Genomic DNA, 16,270 nt, shown 5'->3' on the forward strand with positions numbered 1-16,270 from the left:
CTGCGTCACAACGGCCCTGCCTGCGCTCCTAGAGGTGGTAGCCGGGTTGCCGGTAGAGTTCCCCAGACTGATGGTACTGGGGGACTTTAACCTGCCATCCCTGGGCGAACACTATGATGGAGCGCAGGAGTTCATGGCTTCCATGACAACTATGGACTTGACCCAAGTAGTTCAGGATCCAACTCATAGAGCGGGACACACACTCGACCTTGCATTTCTCTCTGGGCAGTGGAGATGTTATCTTGAATTAAGGGGAATAGAGATCTCACCCTTGTCATGGTCAGATCACTTCCTGCTGAGGCTTGACTTTGGGATGCTACTCCCCCATTGCAGGGAGATGGAGCCGATTAAGTGGTTCCGCCCCAAGTACCTGATGGATCCGGAAGGATTTCAGAAGGAGCTTGGAGGGATACCCGACTCCCTTGCCCACAACCCGACAGAGGCCTTAGTTGCGGCCTGGAATGTTGCAGCGGCTGAGGCTCTGGATCGGATTGCGCCTTTGCGGCCTCTCTGCGGCAGTGGATCTAGGAGGGCACCTTGGTTCACCGAGGAACTCTGGGAGATGAAGCGCCAAAAGAGACGCCTAGAGCGACGCTGGAGGGCTAGTAACTCAGAATCTGACCGAACACTATTAAGAGCCTTTATTAGGACTTATTTAGTGGCGATACAGGCGGCAACATGTACATATTTTTCCGTTCTTATTGCATCCGCGGAATCTCACCCAGCCGCACTGTTTAGGGTGACCTGCTCCCTCCTAAAAGGTGAGGAAGCGGGGGAACCCCTGCAGGGAAGAGCTGAGGAGTTTGTTCAGTTTCTGTCAGATAAAATCACTCAGATTTGGGCAAACCTGGACTCTAAGGAGGTAACACGAGGCTGGCTCCAGATGAACGCATCTTTACAGGAGGGGTTTTTCCCGCAGCCACTTAAGGAAGCGGTAGTAAGTCCCCTCCTTAAAAGCCTTCTCTGGACCCAGTTATTCTTAAGAACTATCGTCCTGTCTCCAACCTTCCTTTTCTGGGAAAGGTTGTTGAGAAGGTGGTGGCGCTTCAACTCCGACAGACCTTGAATGAAGCAGATTATCTAGACACCTTTCAGTCTGGGTTCAGGCCTGGATACAGCACAGAAACCACTTTGGTCACACTGACAGATGATCTCTGGTGGGCCAGGGATAGAGGACATTCCTCTATCCTGGTGCTTCTTGAAGCGGCTTTCGATACCATCGACCATGGTATCCTTCTGCGACGGTTAGAGGAGGTGTGAGTGGGAGGCACCGTTCTATGGTGGTTCTCCTCTTACCTCTCTGACAGGTCGCAGTCGGTGTTGGTCGGGCGACAGAGGTCGTCCCCTAGGCCCCTTAAATGTGGGGTGCCGCAGGGTTCTGTCCTGTTCCCCCTCCTATTTAACATCTACATGAAGCCGCTGGGTGAGATCATTCGACAACACTGGGTTAAGTATCATCAGTATGCTGATGATACGCAATTATATCTCTCTGCCCCGTGCCAGCTCAGTGTAGCGGCTGATGTGATGTGCCGGTGCCTGAAGGCTGTTAGGATCTGGATGGGGGTAAACAACTCGTGCTCAATCCCGACAAGACTGAGTGGCTATGGATGTTCCCCCCGAAGGACAGCCCAGATAGTCCATCCTTGATCCTGGGGGGTGAAAACTTACACCCCTCAGAGAGGGCATGCAATTTGGGGGTCCTCCTGGATTCACAGCTGACACTGGAACAACATCTGTCGGCTGTGACCAGGGGAGCCTTTGCCCAGGTTCGCCTGTTTCATCAATTGCGGCCCTACCTGGATCGGGAGGCACTCCAAACCGTCACTCATGCCCTAGTCACCTCAAGGCTGCATTACTGCAACACGCTCTACATGGGGCCACCTGGCGGCCAACCAGTCTCTCCTCTCCCTGCTCAGAGGTGACACCCTGTCCAGGGTCCTCCACCACCTCCAAGACCGACTCATAAGACCCCTTGCTGTCGGAGTATGGCAACAGCTCTAACGGCTCCTGCCGGGCCACAACACTATCCTCCACCACAGGGCCCTTCCCCCAGGTCCGACGCTTGGGATGCGGCCGGGAGGGGTTGATGACGGCCTCCACGGGACACAGTCCAAGACACCGGTGGCCAAACTTTTTAGCCGCCCTTCGGTGATCTTTCCTTGCTTGGCCCAGATAACAGCACCCCACCTGGTGGACCACCAGAATCCCAGAGACAAAGTCCTGTGCTGCGGGGACCGGGGTTGGCAAGGGCTGCAATAATCTTGGAGAAGCCATCCTTGTAGACCTGGCCCTTTGACACTGGACACACGACACTACGCCCTTCCGCACGTTGTTTCGTAAGCGGGGCCACCAAAACGTACGGGAGACCAGGCGCAATGTCCAGAAAAACCCACAATGTCTCGCTGCGGGAGCGTCATGAAACTGAGAGAGCACCCGTCTATGAATGGGCCCTGTGGGAACATAGAGCCGGTCCCGATACTTCAAAAGATCCCCCTCAAAATTCAGCGGGGAAGCCGGCCCTATTTCCACCTTTCGTTGCTCCCCCCATTCATCACCCTGCTGCGCCTCCAGTATCAGAGACCGTATGCTCACGGGATGATGAACTCCAGTGCTGGATGCGACGGGTAAAACAGTCTGGGGTGGAAGCGAGTCTGCAGGGTCAGAGTTCTCCAGTTTAGCAATAGCAATAACAGTTAGACTTATATACCGCTTCATAGGGCTTTTAGCCCTCTCTAAGCGGTTTACAGAGTCAGCATATTGCCCCCACAGTCTGGGTCCTCATTTCACCCACCTCGGAAGGATGGAAGGCTGAGTCAACCTTGTTTCCTAGACATGGCATCCGCCCTTTGATTCCACACACCATGGATGCACGTTACCTTGGGCGAATGGGGTACCAGAGCCGCAAAAATGTGCCGGTTTCCCGACACGATAGTTCGTTGCTGAAGGAAGGCCACAGGCCGCGCAACCCTCCTACTCTTCTTGGGGCAACTCCCAGCCAGGTGTCCAGGATCCCCACAGTGAAAACACAATCCCTTAGCACGTCGTCTGTCCATCTCTGTGCGTGACACTCGGGGTCTGACAGCACCCAACTCCATGGGCTCCTCCCATTCAACTGCGGTCTCTTGAACCCGCACGCTACTGGTCTCCTGGGATGCATGGCGAGGCCTCCGCCTCTGCAGCCGGGTGTCTATCCGGAGGCACAAGTGAACCAAGGCATAGAACGTCGGTGGCCTGTCCACCCTTGCCAGTTCATCCAGTAAGGCATCGGACAGACCGTCTTGAAAAGTGTTTATAAGTGCTGGTTCATTCCACGCTGAATCCTGGCTACGCAGCCAGAATTCACTCACATAATCTTTTAATGAACCACTTCCCTGCTGCAGTAACTTAAGACATCTGGTTTCTGTTTCCCCCTTAATGGGAGCCTCAAACATCAGCCTGAAATGCTGACAAAAGCTCTGGTAGTCATCCAGCAAAGGAGTAGGCTGAGTTAACAAGGGTGTAGCCCAACGGGCAGCTGTGTCTGAGAGCAAACTAATAATAAATCCCACCTTCGTCCGGTCAGTGGGAAAGTCCTCCGCTTTCAAATTCAGGAACAGCTGGCATTGTCCCAGAAACGCTGCAAACATGGCTTGATTTCCATCAAACTTATCTGGCATAGCCACTGTGGCTGGGGTGTGTGTGTGTGTTGCAGGTCTCTGCAGCTGAGAAACTTGACCAGCCAATACTGCAATCTGCTGAGCCAGCTAGGCATTCTCAGCACAGAGTTGCTCCATTGGAAACAGAATGGAGTTTTGTCAGGGCAGAAGTCAATCTGTTCTGACCCCCCCCCTTCTCCGTCCAGGAATGAAAGCCAAAAGCCACATAACTAAAAAGTTTTCTTTTAATCAGTCCAAGCTCTTGTTGGCTGCAAACCCAAATAAACAAAGATAATAGCTCCTGCAGAAAGTCCTATAACTCACACCAAAATGCAAACCCGGCTTCTCTTATCTCAAACCACTTATCCAAGTTGGCTTCTCTCGGTTTGTGAACACGAACAAGAATTATCACTAGAATGGGAACGGAATATTGACTTCTGCAACCAGGGCGTGGCACCAGCAGTCTCTTTTATCAGCAGGAGGGGATCTTAATCAGCCTCAGCTGTTCACAATCACCTCCTGTAGTTACTCCTTTGTCCTTTACGGTTTGAATTGTATGTGTATTCACAGACACTTATGAAAATCTGAGCAGAAATGTTGTCTCCATGTGCACTCATACTTGTAGATAACCTTCTACAGCACACAGATTTTATAAAATATATTAAAGGTCGTCCTTGACTTACAGCTACAATTGAGCCCAAACTTTTTGTTAATAAGATCACATGATCTTGGGACACTGCAATCATAAATATGAGTCAATCACCAAGCATCCAAATTTTAATCATGTGACTATGGAGATACCGTAATGTCATAAGGTGAAAAATTGTTATAAGTCACTTTTTCAGTGCTGTTGTAACTTTGAATGATCACTAAATGAACAGTTGTAAGTTGAGGACTACTTCTACTGTTTTAATGCTTCAAAGAAACATGTTTCTTTCAAGCTAGGTGCTTTGAAAAGCATCTCTTTCAAATGCTTTGCATACTCCTGTTGTCTAACTCTTTGTAATGCTCCAAACACATAAATATATTAATTAATCATTGTTACTTAAACATGATTACTCAGTAATAATATTGATAAAATGCTTGCACCTCACAACAGTAGTCTAAATAATCTTAATAAGATTAATTAATGAAACACAATCAGTTAGAAAACTTCATTGAAAAATATAGAGATCTACCTATGCACACTTCGTTGTTCTGCACTGTGTATATTTTCAAAATGGCAAGACAAATTTAATGAAGTATTAATGATGAGATGTGATAAGATGCTTCATAGGCAAGGAAGAAAAGAACATGTGATGAAATGTAAATTTTTGCTAGCTGTTAATACAATTTAAACCTTTTAGCCTATTGGCAATATCATGGTTGATTTTATGAAGAATAATATCTAAATTCGGGAGCAATATAAGAAAAAAACATGAATCTTGATTAAAATTTGCCAGTTCGTGCCCATTTATTTACTTACTAAAATTTATACATCATCCATTTCTCAGGATCTCTCTTAGCTAATTTAGAAAATATTCTAGAGTTCAATTAAGACTGTTGTCATTGTGTCACATATGTCAAAATCCTTGCTGTGTAGCAATCTTTCTGTCTGAGCTCATTGATTCTGCGGATAAACTGGAAATGGAAATTTCCAGACTTATGGACTATTCCTTTTCAGGATGTGGAATTGGGGGTGGCTTGGGAGTTCATGGCTACCATGACAGCCATAAACCTATCCCAAGTGATACAGGGCTGAGTGCACAATAGTGGTCATATGTCTGACCTGATTTATCTTTCAGAACAGTAGCATGAAGTCCTTGACTTGGGGGAGCTGAAAACTTCTGCTCTGTCACGGTCATATCACTCTCTGGTGATCCAGCAGTTCTCTGTCACCACCCTCCATCGCAGAGATTAGATCTATTATCTTGATCTGTCCTCAGCGACTGACCTAATTCTAAAGAGAGCTGGAGATTGTTCTGTTGCTTGAGCTTGAGGTGTTATGTGCTTTTATTTTTTTGTATTGCATGTATTTTATTTAGTTTCTATTATTTTTTTTGTAAGATGCCCAAAGTCATGTCTGTGATATGGGCTGTAATATTAAATCAACTGAGAATAAATGAATGAATGAATGAATAGGTTTATTTCATCTCTTTGTTACTTTAAGAAATTTATCTGTCCCTCTTGCTAGAGATTCACATATTATCCTCCCATCTTCTGAAAATAAAGGATAATTGATTACAATCTGCTACAAATCTCTGCAATATATGGAATAGTTCTAATTTTTATAAACTGCATTATTGTTTTAGGAATCAATTATAGGAATGTCTGCATTAACAGATAAATATTAAAGAATGGATATTTATCTCTAGTTAAAACTATTATAGCCTGATCACATTTTTCTTTTAAATTCACCTTTATCCCACCTTCCTTTCATATGCTTAGATAATATTGAGGGGTTTATGCTTCTATAAAAATATGAATGACTTTATAAAATATTTTAAAAATAGGAAAAATAACATGTTAGCAATAAAGGGATCAATAATATACTGCAATGGACGACAGTAACACAATGGTAAAAGGTGTGGGGCAGGGGTGGGTTGCTGCTGGTTTTACTACTATACTACTACTACTATATGCTGACTCTATAAACTGCTTAGAGAGGGCTGTGAAGCACTGTGAAGCGGTACATAAGTCTAAGTAGTATTGCTTATTGCTACTTGTATTCTGTCCACTTTAGATCTTACGTTGCTAGGAATTGTGCAGTCACAAGACGTTGCTAGGAATTGTGCAGTCACAAGTCTATATGCCTTTTGTGATGTGGAATTTGGATTAGGTGATATATTTATAGTCTGGTAGGATTTGCACCAAGAGATGATGGTATTAGCATCACAAAAGTTATCGGATTTTTTGGAGTATAAGACGCACCTTTTTCCTCAAAAAAGAGGCTGAAAATCAGGGGGCATCTTATACTCCGAATACAGAATTTTTTGCCCCCCGAAGCCCCGCACCCCCTCACTAAAATGGCTGTGCATACCCTTATGGAGGCTTTCAGAAAGCTCCTGGAGGCTGGGGAAGGCAGAAATGAGCGAAACCCGAGCCATTTTCTAGCCCCCCAGCCCCCAGCAGCACTCTATAAGCGTCCATAAGGCTATGCAAGCAATTTTTTTGGCAAAAAATGGGGCAGTTTTTGCGAAAAATGGGCCAGTTTGGGGAAGTTTGCAGAGTGCAAAACCTTTTTTTTCTTTTGGAAAGCTCTTTAACTGATTGATGAGAATTACATTGATCAAGTGCTGTGCCAGCAGAAACTCCTACCTACCTATTGTATTTCTATCTCTATTTCTTTCTCTCTATCCCTCTATCTACCTACCTACCAACCTACACACACACTCTCTCTCCCTACCTACCTACTGTATTTCTCTATCTCTCTGTATTTCTCTCTCTTTATCCCTTTATCTACCTACCTACCTACCTACCTACTCTCTCTCCCTACCTATCTACTGTATTTCTCTTTCTCTCTATTTCTCTCTATCCCTCTACCTACCAACCTACCTTCTCTCTCTCTCTCTCTCTCTCTCTCTCTCTCTGCCTGCCTGCCTGCCTACTTACCTACCTACCTACCTACCTACCTACTCTCTCTCCCTATTTACCTACTATATTTCTCTCTTTTTCTCTCTCTGTCAATCCCCTTATCTATCTACCTACCTACTTTTTTAAAAATTTGCCTCTTCAAAACCTTGGTGCGTCTTATAATCCAAAAAATACGGTAGATTTATACGAGGGGCACACACAACACACACGCACACGCACACGCACACACACACTCACTCACTCCTTGGACCAATCATACATACATACATACATACATACATACATACATACATACATACATACGTGTGTTTGTTTGTGTTATTTGCATAATTGGTCCAAAAAATATAGATATACAAAATGCACCACTTATGTAATGAAATTCTGGCACATATTAACAATAAAAGCTCACTGAAAATAATAACTATGAATAAGTCTTTACCCAGATGTTTTGAGAAATTGTGAGAGACATTTGCAGCAGTTTAAATTTGTTAATGTAGCCCATATCTTTTCTATACAATGGATAGTTCCTTCTCTGCATAAAAAATAAATAAAAAGTGGAGCTGATCTTAGCTTGATAACTGATTTCATGTACCATTACTGTACATTCACATTCATTTACATTCATGTCCTTTCTTTCTGTTTTTCTCTTAAGCTCCATTAAGGAAAGCCAAATTTGTTGAAAGCCCTCGAATTCCAGAATCTGAGCTTGGCTCACCAACACTCAATTCAACACCAAAACTGGATCTTGATGCCTACTGTCCTGGTAAGCATGCGGACACAATTCCTATGCATTCTGAAAGGAGGAGAGCGGATCTTTTTTATTTCAGCTTTGCTTTTCTTACAATTTTTAACTTGAAAATTGACAGTTTTTATTTCTGACAGTTTTATTTTTGAAAACAGTTGTAACTTAATATTTGTTACTTTGCAGATTTAAATGAAAGCTTTAAACTCAAAATTTCAGAATTTCAAAATTGGAACTATTACACAAATAACAATATTGCTCAGATAGTCTAAGGCCATGGTTATTTATTCAGTTAATGCACATATATAGTATTTTGGAAGACTGAATTATTACAAGGACTCCCTAAAACTTAATTTTCAGGCTACTTAAGGCATGAAACACTAATATTGAAAATAAAGGCAGAGCAGTTTTATTTTATTCTTAGCCAGAAAAGAGGTTGTAACATGCTTGTAACAGTAAAAATCCTGATTGTTTCCAAAATAAGCCTCTGAATGTGTATTTGTGTGCTGGTTATTTTATTTTATAAATGTATACTTTTGACCAAATATATTTCAAACAATTGGTAATAGAAACTCAGGAAAAGAGAAGTACAAAAATAAAACAAATCACAGAATCCATAAGTGATTTTCCATTATTTACCTTATATTCAGAGGTGGTATTCAGCAGGTTCTGACCAGTTCTGGAGAGTCGATAGAGGAAATTTTGAGTAGTTCGGAGAACCGGTAAATACACCTCTGACTGGCCCCGCCCCCATCTATTCTCTGCCTCCCAAGTCCCAGCTGTTCGGGAGGAAATGGGGATTTTGCAGTAACCTTCTCTTAAAGTGGGGAGAGAATGGAGATTTCACAGTATCCTTCCCCTGGAGTGGGGAAGGAATGGAGATTTTGCAGCATCTTTCCCCTGCCATGCCCACCAAGCAAGCCACGCCTGCCACACCCATCAAACCACGGCTACAGAACCGGTAGCAAAAAAAATTGAATCACACTACTGCTTATATTGTACAATATTGATGTTAATAAAGGATAATATTTTTGTTCAAGGTTGAAAGGAAGTGTCCTTAATGTTCACTGAGCTTGGTTATTTTCTTGCAGACATTTCATTACCCAAACTAGGTAACATCATCAGTGGGTTTGAGAGCAATTTATTAGCAATTAATACTGATGCTGTTACCTGCCTTGGGTAATGAAATATCTGCAAGAAAAGAATCAAGCTTAGAGAGTACCATTGATCTCTCAATAGTGATATTGTGATTTCTGAAATTATCTGCAAAAATAGGATACACAAAGACCCAATTCCTGAAGCTTTTGGGGGATTTTGATTATTATCATGTGCAAGTGGTTTAGCCATTTCCCTGCTTCACTTTCATTTCTACAGAAATGAGTAATACTAAAATTGTTAGGTTTTTCATAAAAACTTTTCCCGGTTTAACAAATTCAATCAGTTTCTTTTTTTTTTTTTTTTTTTGAGGAGTAGAGAATTAAAAGAAAAATAACAATGTAATACAAATAGAAAATGTATGTATTCTGTTAGACAGGAGATTAAGGGAATTTCAGAATCTTGTTCTTTTGCTATTCCAGAATGTGATGTGTCTGCCACTAAATTTTCTTTAATATTCTATTTGCTATTTTGTAAAGAATTAAACATATTTAATTCTATAATATCCTTGACTTACGTTATGCTGTCCTGAAGTTATCACCATTAAAATGTGTGTTTTAAATCAAATAAATAGCAATAAAATAAAATTGCAGCAACACCTTTGCTTTTCTACAATAATAAACTATTGTGAATTTAGAGTACAGCTATTGTCAACAAAGATGGTAATCTGTAATGGTGGAGATGAAGATTCTCAAAGTTGAGAAAAAAAATCATATCATTGCATACTTCTTTGCTAGCTTGTACTAATCATATTTGCCCTACAACCACAGTTCCAAATAATAATTTTATCTTGGTTTGAAATTTTGATTTGCTAAAACTGTAATTTATCACATTTGGTTTCATAGGCTGTTGTTTTAATTCAGTTTTCTTCCCTTTTGCTGAAAGAAAAAGATAAGGAGCATATGAGATTAATTTCTGTAATAAGAAACCATAGTTTGCTATTTCCGGTATTTGAAACATTATTTTCCATGCTTATTGAGCTTAATTTCTGAGTTCAGAAAAAAAAAGATACCAGCAGTTCAGTTCTGTATTGTTTATTTCCTTAGTTGCTTGTATATTTCTAAACTTCCAATACCGAAGCCCTGAAAATTGAAACCAGATTTTGCTTATTTTTCATTGATATTCATTGACTGGAACTCAATACAGTCTCATATATTACCCGACAGTACAAGAAAATCATTCAAAAATAATCTATTTTGATATAAATTAGATAAAACCTGTAGCAATGAGGAAGGACAGTAGTTTTATTTTGCTTTCCCTTTCATTACTTCTCTCTTTTACTGATTTTCTAAATATTATTGAACTACAGTTTAGTACCACATCAAGAACTTTTGAGTGCTTCAGGTTTAAATCCAAAATAAGGTGTTTCAGTTGGTCTGGGAGTGCAAATATAAATTTGTTTGCAAATGTTTATATGAGCTGTATTTTATCTTTGATTTAGCACATTTTTCCAGATAGCTCACTCTTCAGATAAGAATCATTATGCATTATATTGAATCTTTGTTCAATCTGAAAAATATAGGTAATCCTTAACTTGTGACCACAATTAAGCTCAACATTTATGTTGTTAAGTGAGACAGTTAAATGAGTTTTGATCCATTTCATGACTTTTCTTGCCACAGTTGTTAAGTGAATCACTGCAGTTAAGATAGTAACATCTTTGTTAAATGAATATAGCTTCTCCCTTGCCTTTGCTTGTCAGAAGGTCATAAAAGAAGATTATATGATTCTGAGATACTGCAGATGCCATAAATATGAGTCAATTGCCAAGTTTCTGAATTTTGATCACACGACTGTAGGATGCTGCAATGGTTATAAGTGTGAAAATGGTCATAAGTCATTTTTTTCAGTGTTGTTGTAATTTTGAATGGTCACTAAAGGAACTGTTATAAGTTGAAGATAACCTGTGCATATTTGCAACAAATAAAATCAACAACCAGAGTAGGAAAATTTCCCTCAAGGTAAATCCAGCTTCTGGTGCTTATATAGTCACATCTATGTATTTTTCTTCATAGTAATACAGAGGGTATCAGTTATTGTCTTCTTCCTGGAAATGTTTTCAATTTCCCAAACTAGCTTATAGTTTTGGCATTTTGTGGTGAGGTCCCATTTACAGTAATACAAAGTTTGTGAAGTGTTTGGAATTTTCAACATTTCTGCATAGATATGATCTAAAATGTAATATGTTTCCCATGATAATCCTAAAACAATTTAAAGAATCAAATTAGATAAACAAATCAAAACAATATACTTATTTATTTATTGAGGAAAATGATTCAAAGCTATGTATTTGTATGTGGAAAAAGTATGTAAACCTCTATGATGATTATTTCATTTGAAGAGGAAGTTAGAATCCAGTGTTTCAAACAATGAGATGATAGTCAGATGTGATTGTGGGGGATTCTGCCTTATTTAAAAAACAAAATTCTGGCTATTCAGTGTCAAAGTCTGATCTTCACAGCACAGCTAACAAAGGAGATTTCTGAAGACTTCTAAAAATAGTTGCTGATGCTCACAAAGCTAGAAAAGCTTATAAATTATTGTCAAAGTGTTTATATTCTACCAGTCATCTTTTAGGCAAATATTGTACAAATGGAGGCAACAGCAACATTATTATAAACCTTCTCAGGACTGATTGATCAAGAGCAAGGCATTCCAGATGATCTCCAATAACCGCAGGTTAATATCTAAAGAATTAATAGAATATGGGAAAGACAATGGAGAATGGACCAAGAAATGATGCCAAGGGAATGATTATATAAAAAGCAGTAGCCCAAAGCTGGATTGTTGGTGAAAGAAGGAGACCCAGAAAAACCACTCCCTAGTTTCTCAGGCTGTAAAAGAGACAGTGGGAGAATTATACTTTCAGATTTTCAAGTGTAAAATTTGGCTTTACAATAATGCAGAATTAGCTCATCTGGTTATGTTTCCTGTCTTGTCTACTTAATAAGACTGAAAGGAACTAAAGGCCCGTGTTGCATTGGCGAAGCTTAATATTCATGAGACCACCATTAGGAAATCATGTGTATGGCAGGTTGCAAGAAAAAACCACTGCCTTTAAAAAAGAACATTGCTATGTTCAGATTGTGAAAGGCACAATGGATAATCCAGAAAGTTATTAGAAGAGTATTCTCTGGATGGACACCAAAATAGAACTCTGGAGTTTAAATGAAAAGCATTATGTTTGCTGAAAGGCAGACACTGTATTCCAGCATAAGAACTTACCCAACCTGTGAATGTGGTGGATCACAACAATTTGTCATCATTGATACAACTGTGAATTTCAGTAGGAGGGCATCATAGTGGAAATGATTGATTGACTAAACAGATTCCTTCTCCAATGTTGGTAGAGATAGCAGTCAGGCTGGGTTTACTTCGTCTAGTATCCCATTGGACTGAATCTACAATCTGTGATGTCATCATACAGTGGTGGCTTCTCCAAGCTTTAGACTCAGTCTAATTAGGACTAGACGTGAGAATTGGTATCCCCTCAATTAATTACAATACTCATTTAAATTGGAATTTTAAAAAAAATCTTTTTAACTTTTTTTCTGCATTGAGTATGCCTGCTCCCCTTCAACACCGGATCCAGCAGGGTACTTGTAAACAGTCACAGGCTGTTTGGCCAGACCAGGCCTTCAGCTTTGAGGCTACAGGACAGCGCAGCGCACACGAGTTCACTCCGGAGCTCTCGCTAGCACTGGCTAGCTGACGTGCTGCCCCAAGCCTCTCTCCTGGCTCACGAAAATAGCTCAGAGGCTTTCATCAGAACTGCCTCATCAAATCCTCGGCTCTCATCTTTGCTGCTGCTGTTTTGAAATGTCCAACTTCTTTCGGCGCCAGAAAAGCCTCCCGACATTGTCCGAAGGTGCACAAAAACAGTAGTGGCCATTTTGAGGTGACTGCAAGCTGGTGATGCGCCCACCATTATCGAACGGCACGAAGACTTGGAAGTGGCCATTTTGGAGCACGCACCATCATGGGAGGCTTGATGGCAACCTGTAATCAGGTGAGAGGGGTCCGGGGGTCCCTTTCAACCCCTCCTTTTGCCACTAATTGCTAGAACGACTCTAGATCTTCATGGCTACCTACTTAGGACCACAGTTGAGTACAAATTTTCCATTGCATAGCCAGACAGATAAGTCATTTTACTACCTTTCTTGCCACAGTTATTAAATGAATCACTGCAGTTGTTACATTAGTAACACAGTTTCTGGTTTCCCCATTGACTTTCCTTGTCAGAAGATAACAAAAGTTGATCACATGACCTCCGGGCGCTGCAACTGTCATAAACACATGTCAGTTGCTATACATCTGAATTTTGCCTAGATGATCACAAGGATGCTGCAATGATCCTAAAAATGGTCATAAACCACTTTTTTCAGTGCAGTAACTGAACAGTCACTAAGCAAATGGTTGTAATGTATGTAGCTTTGAATCATTTTCCTGAGAGAACTACTCATCTAGTTTTTAGACCGCTTTGTTTTTTCTAATACCAATGAAAAAGTATGGGAGGATCACTTCAGGATATTATTTAGGTTGAAAAGTGAGAAGAGTTTGTGGTGGAGCTTTGATGACAGTCTGTTTCCAGGCTGGGTCCCTGTTACACGTTTAGAAATAGCAGAGTTGTTGAAACAATTTAAGCTGGGTAAATTTTTTATCATTACTGCAGTTGTGAGTAATCATCTGGAATAATCAGTATTAGCATCTGTGTTTATCCTCATAGATTGTGCTGCACAGGTTTTAAGAAAGTGGAGCTGAGTCATTATAGTGTCATTTGTAAAATAAAAAAAAAGTCAGTTGAGATTTACCTAGAGATGGGCTTCAGCCGGTTTAGACTGGTTAAGGAGAACCAATTGTTAAATTTTTGTGAAGTTTGGAGAACCGGCTAATTGCACCACTGGCTGGCCGCGCCCACTCTGCCCCTCCCAGCCACTCCTTATCTTTCCTCTCCCGCCTTGGTCTCAGCATAGCAGCTGCTGTTCTCTGGTTTCCTTGCTTGCTAGCTCGCTTGCCTTGACCATGTGGTCCCTGTGGCCCAGTCCACTTGCTTGCCTTTGCCCCAGCCTCCCACGGGCCTAGCTACTTGCCGAGCCCTCCTTCTCCATTCTTTACTGCCTCACACATGGCCCAGCTTCAGCTCTCTGCCAGTGCAAACAGCCTGTTACAGGGATTTCCTAGGACTCCTCTGGCCTATTACAGGCAGAAATGGAGGTCCTTTGGCCCAATCCAGCCTCCCATCCCATTTCCCATGGCTTTACAGTACTTATTTTTTGAAGAGCTGCGGAAGATGCTAAGCCACTTGGCAGAAAAGCCAAAGTCTTTTATTCAGGAACCAGTGAAGCTGTAAGAACATGAGATGTAACGCAAACAGCTTTTCCCCTCTGAATAAAAAACTTTGACTTCTCTACAGTGAGGGCCTGCAGACCTAGTTTACCCAGTCTGGTCACTTAGTTTGGGCCCAGTCTGCTTGCTGCTGACTGGCTAGTTCGAATCACCTGTTTCAGGGATTGGGGTGTGACAGCCAATTAACAAGGACCCTGCAGTTCAGCTCAATGAGACAAAGAAAGCAACCTCCCCTTTGATTGGTTGCTGTTGCTGCCTCAATCCCTGAAGCAGGAGGCATCTATGGCCCAGTTCAGGCCTAGGCCTGCTGGACACATGGCCCCAGCTGAAGTCTTTTACTCAGAAGCTGGTGAAAATGTTTTCCTTTGATTTCACGTTCTTACAGCTTCTTCATCATCTGAATAAAACACTTTGGCTTCTCTGCCAGTGGCCTCTGGAGATCTTCAAAAAAGTAAACTCTTCAAAAAGTAAGTAATAATGTAAATTGCATGATTAACATTTCCGTTATTTTCAGTGGGAAGTAAAGATAATTAAGTTAGCATGAATGTAACCTATTAAGGTTATGTTTAAAAATATAAAACAACTATATGTTAAAATGTCTCTGATTTGCAACTAAATCATTTATTTCCATCCTTTGATTATTGTAGCAAAGTGTACATTTTTGTTTTGATAAAAGCAAACTGAATATTCATTGAGAATCAATCTGTTTCTTCAGAGTAGTTCCTCTCTCACCATCCTCTAAAGCTCTACTCCTTAACTGATTTTTTTAAAAATAATTTGCCTATTTAGAACAACATAAAGAAAACAGAAAAAAGACAACAGAATTCCTAAGCGAGCAAAATCCCTACAGCTATATAATGAATGATCTCTAAAGTAATCTTATTACAAAAGTAAAAAGCTAGTACAATGACTTTAAAATATAGCTATTACTGTTTACAAAGTAAGTATACTGATACTTGCTAAAATTTTAGAAGGGTACCTATGTTAACAGATAGCTGCTTCCATTAGCAGAACAGCTTTCAACATTCACAAATTCAGCAAGTTTTATATTTGCTTGAGATTCTGTGAGAAACCTTTTGCTAATGTTAGAATGAATAACTAATATACAGGGCGGGGCATAACCTTTTCCTAGGGGGTCACAGCAACACTTGTAATAACAACACAAATAATTCATACACCATTCGAAAGCCCATCAAAAACTGAGTTTATTGACACGATTTAATAGTCAGTATGACCACCATTAGCCCTTCGAACAGCATTCAAACGAGGTGGATAAGAACACAACAAATCTTCAAACAGTTCCGTTCGATTTTCCAGATTTTTCAACACAGTTTCCAAATTCATTCTCAAAGTTTCAACCGAATATCGATTTTGACCTTGCTCCTGAATCATCAGAGCTTCCACTTCATCCTTAATTATGGCCCCAATGTTCTCTGCCGGATTGAGATCTGGCGAATTTCCCGGCCAGACGTCATTGCCCCAAAATTCGACATTGTTTTCCTTTAACAATTGCTGAGTCGCATTTGCACGCATGCAAGGAGCTTTGTCATGAAGAAAGACAGCCTCACCAACCACCAAGACATTGTCTGGATCACTGAGAAATGGAATGACATTCTCCAATAAAATTTTCTCACGGAAATAACTGCCATCCCAGGATTCCCCTTTATCCTTCAAAACCCAATGCAGTTTCTTGGCTGTGAAAATGACGAAAATCCCGATGCAAGTCGGATTGCGAACGATTTGTCGATATCGTTCATGTTTGGCGATGTCGTCAACGTCTTTAGCCCAAATTCGATCGTTCTGGAAATTCGGTTTTCGA

The 16,270-nt window shown here is 41.0% G+C and overlaps 1 protein-coding gene across 1 annotated transcript in view; it reads left to right on the top strand.

Moving 5' to 3' along the window:
* TANC2 (tetratricopeptide repeat, ankyrin repeat and coiled-coil containing 2) overlaps nucleotides 1–16,270 on the top strand; it is a 335,865-nt gene that overhangs the window by 190,909 nt on the left and 128,686 nt on the right. The window contains exon 5 of the mRNA XM_032236790.1: nucleotides 7,861–7,971. Within this exon, the coding sequence (XP_032092681.1) occupies nucleotides 7,861–7,971 (111 nt within the window). The remainder of the gene's footprint in view (nucleotides 1–7,860; nucleotides 7,972–16,270) is intronic.

The sequence above is a fragment of the Thamnophis elegans genome, chromosome Z, assembly GCF_009769535.1.
Source record: "Thamnophis elegans isolate rThaEle1 chromosome Z, rThaEle1.pri, whole genome shotgun sequence".
NCBI lineage: Eukaryota > Metazoa > Chordata > Lepidosauria > Squamata > Colubridae > Thamnophis > Thamnophis elegans.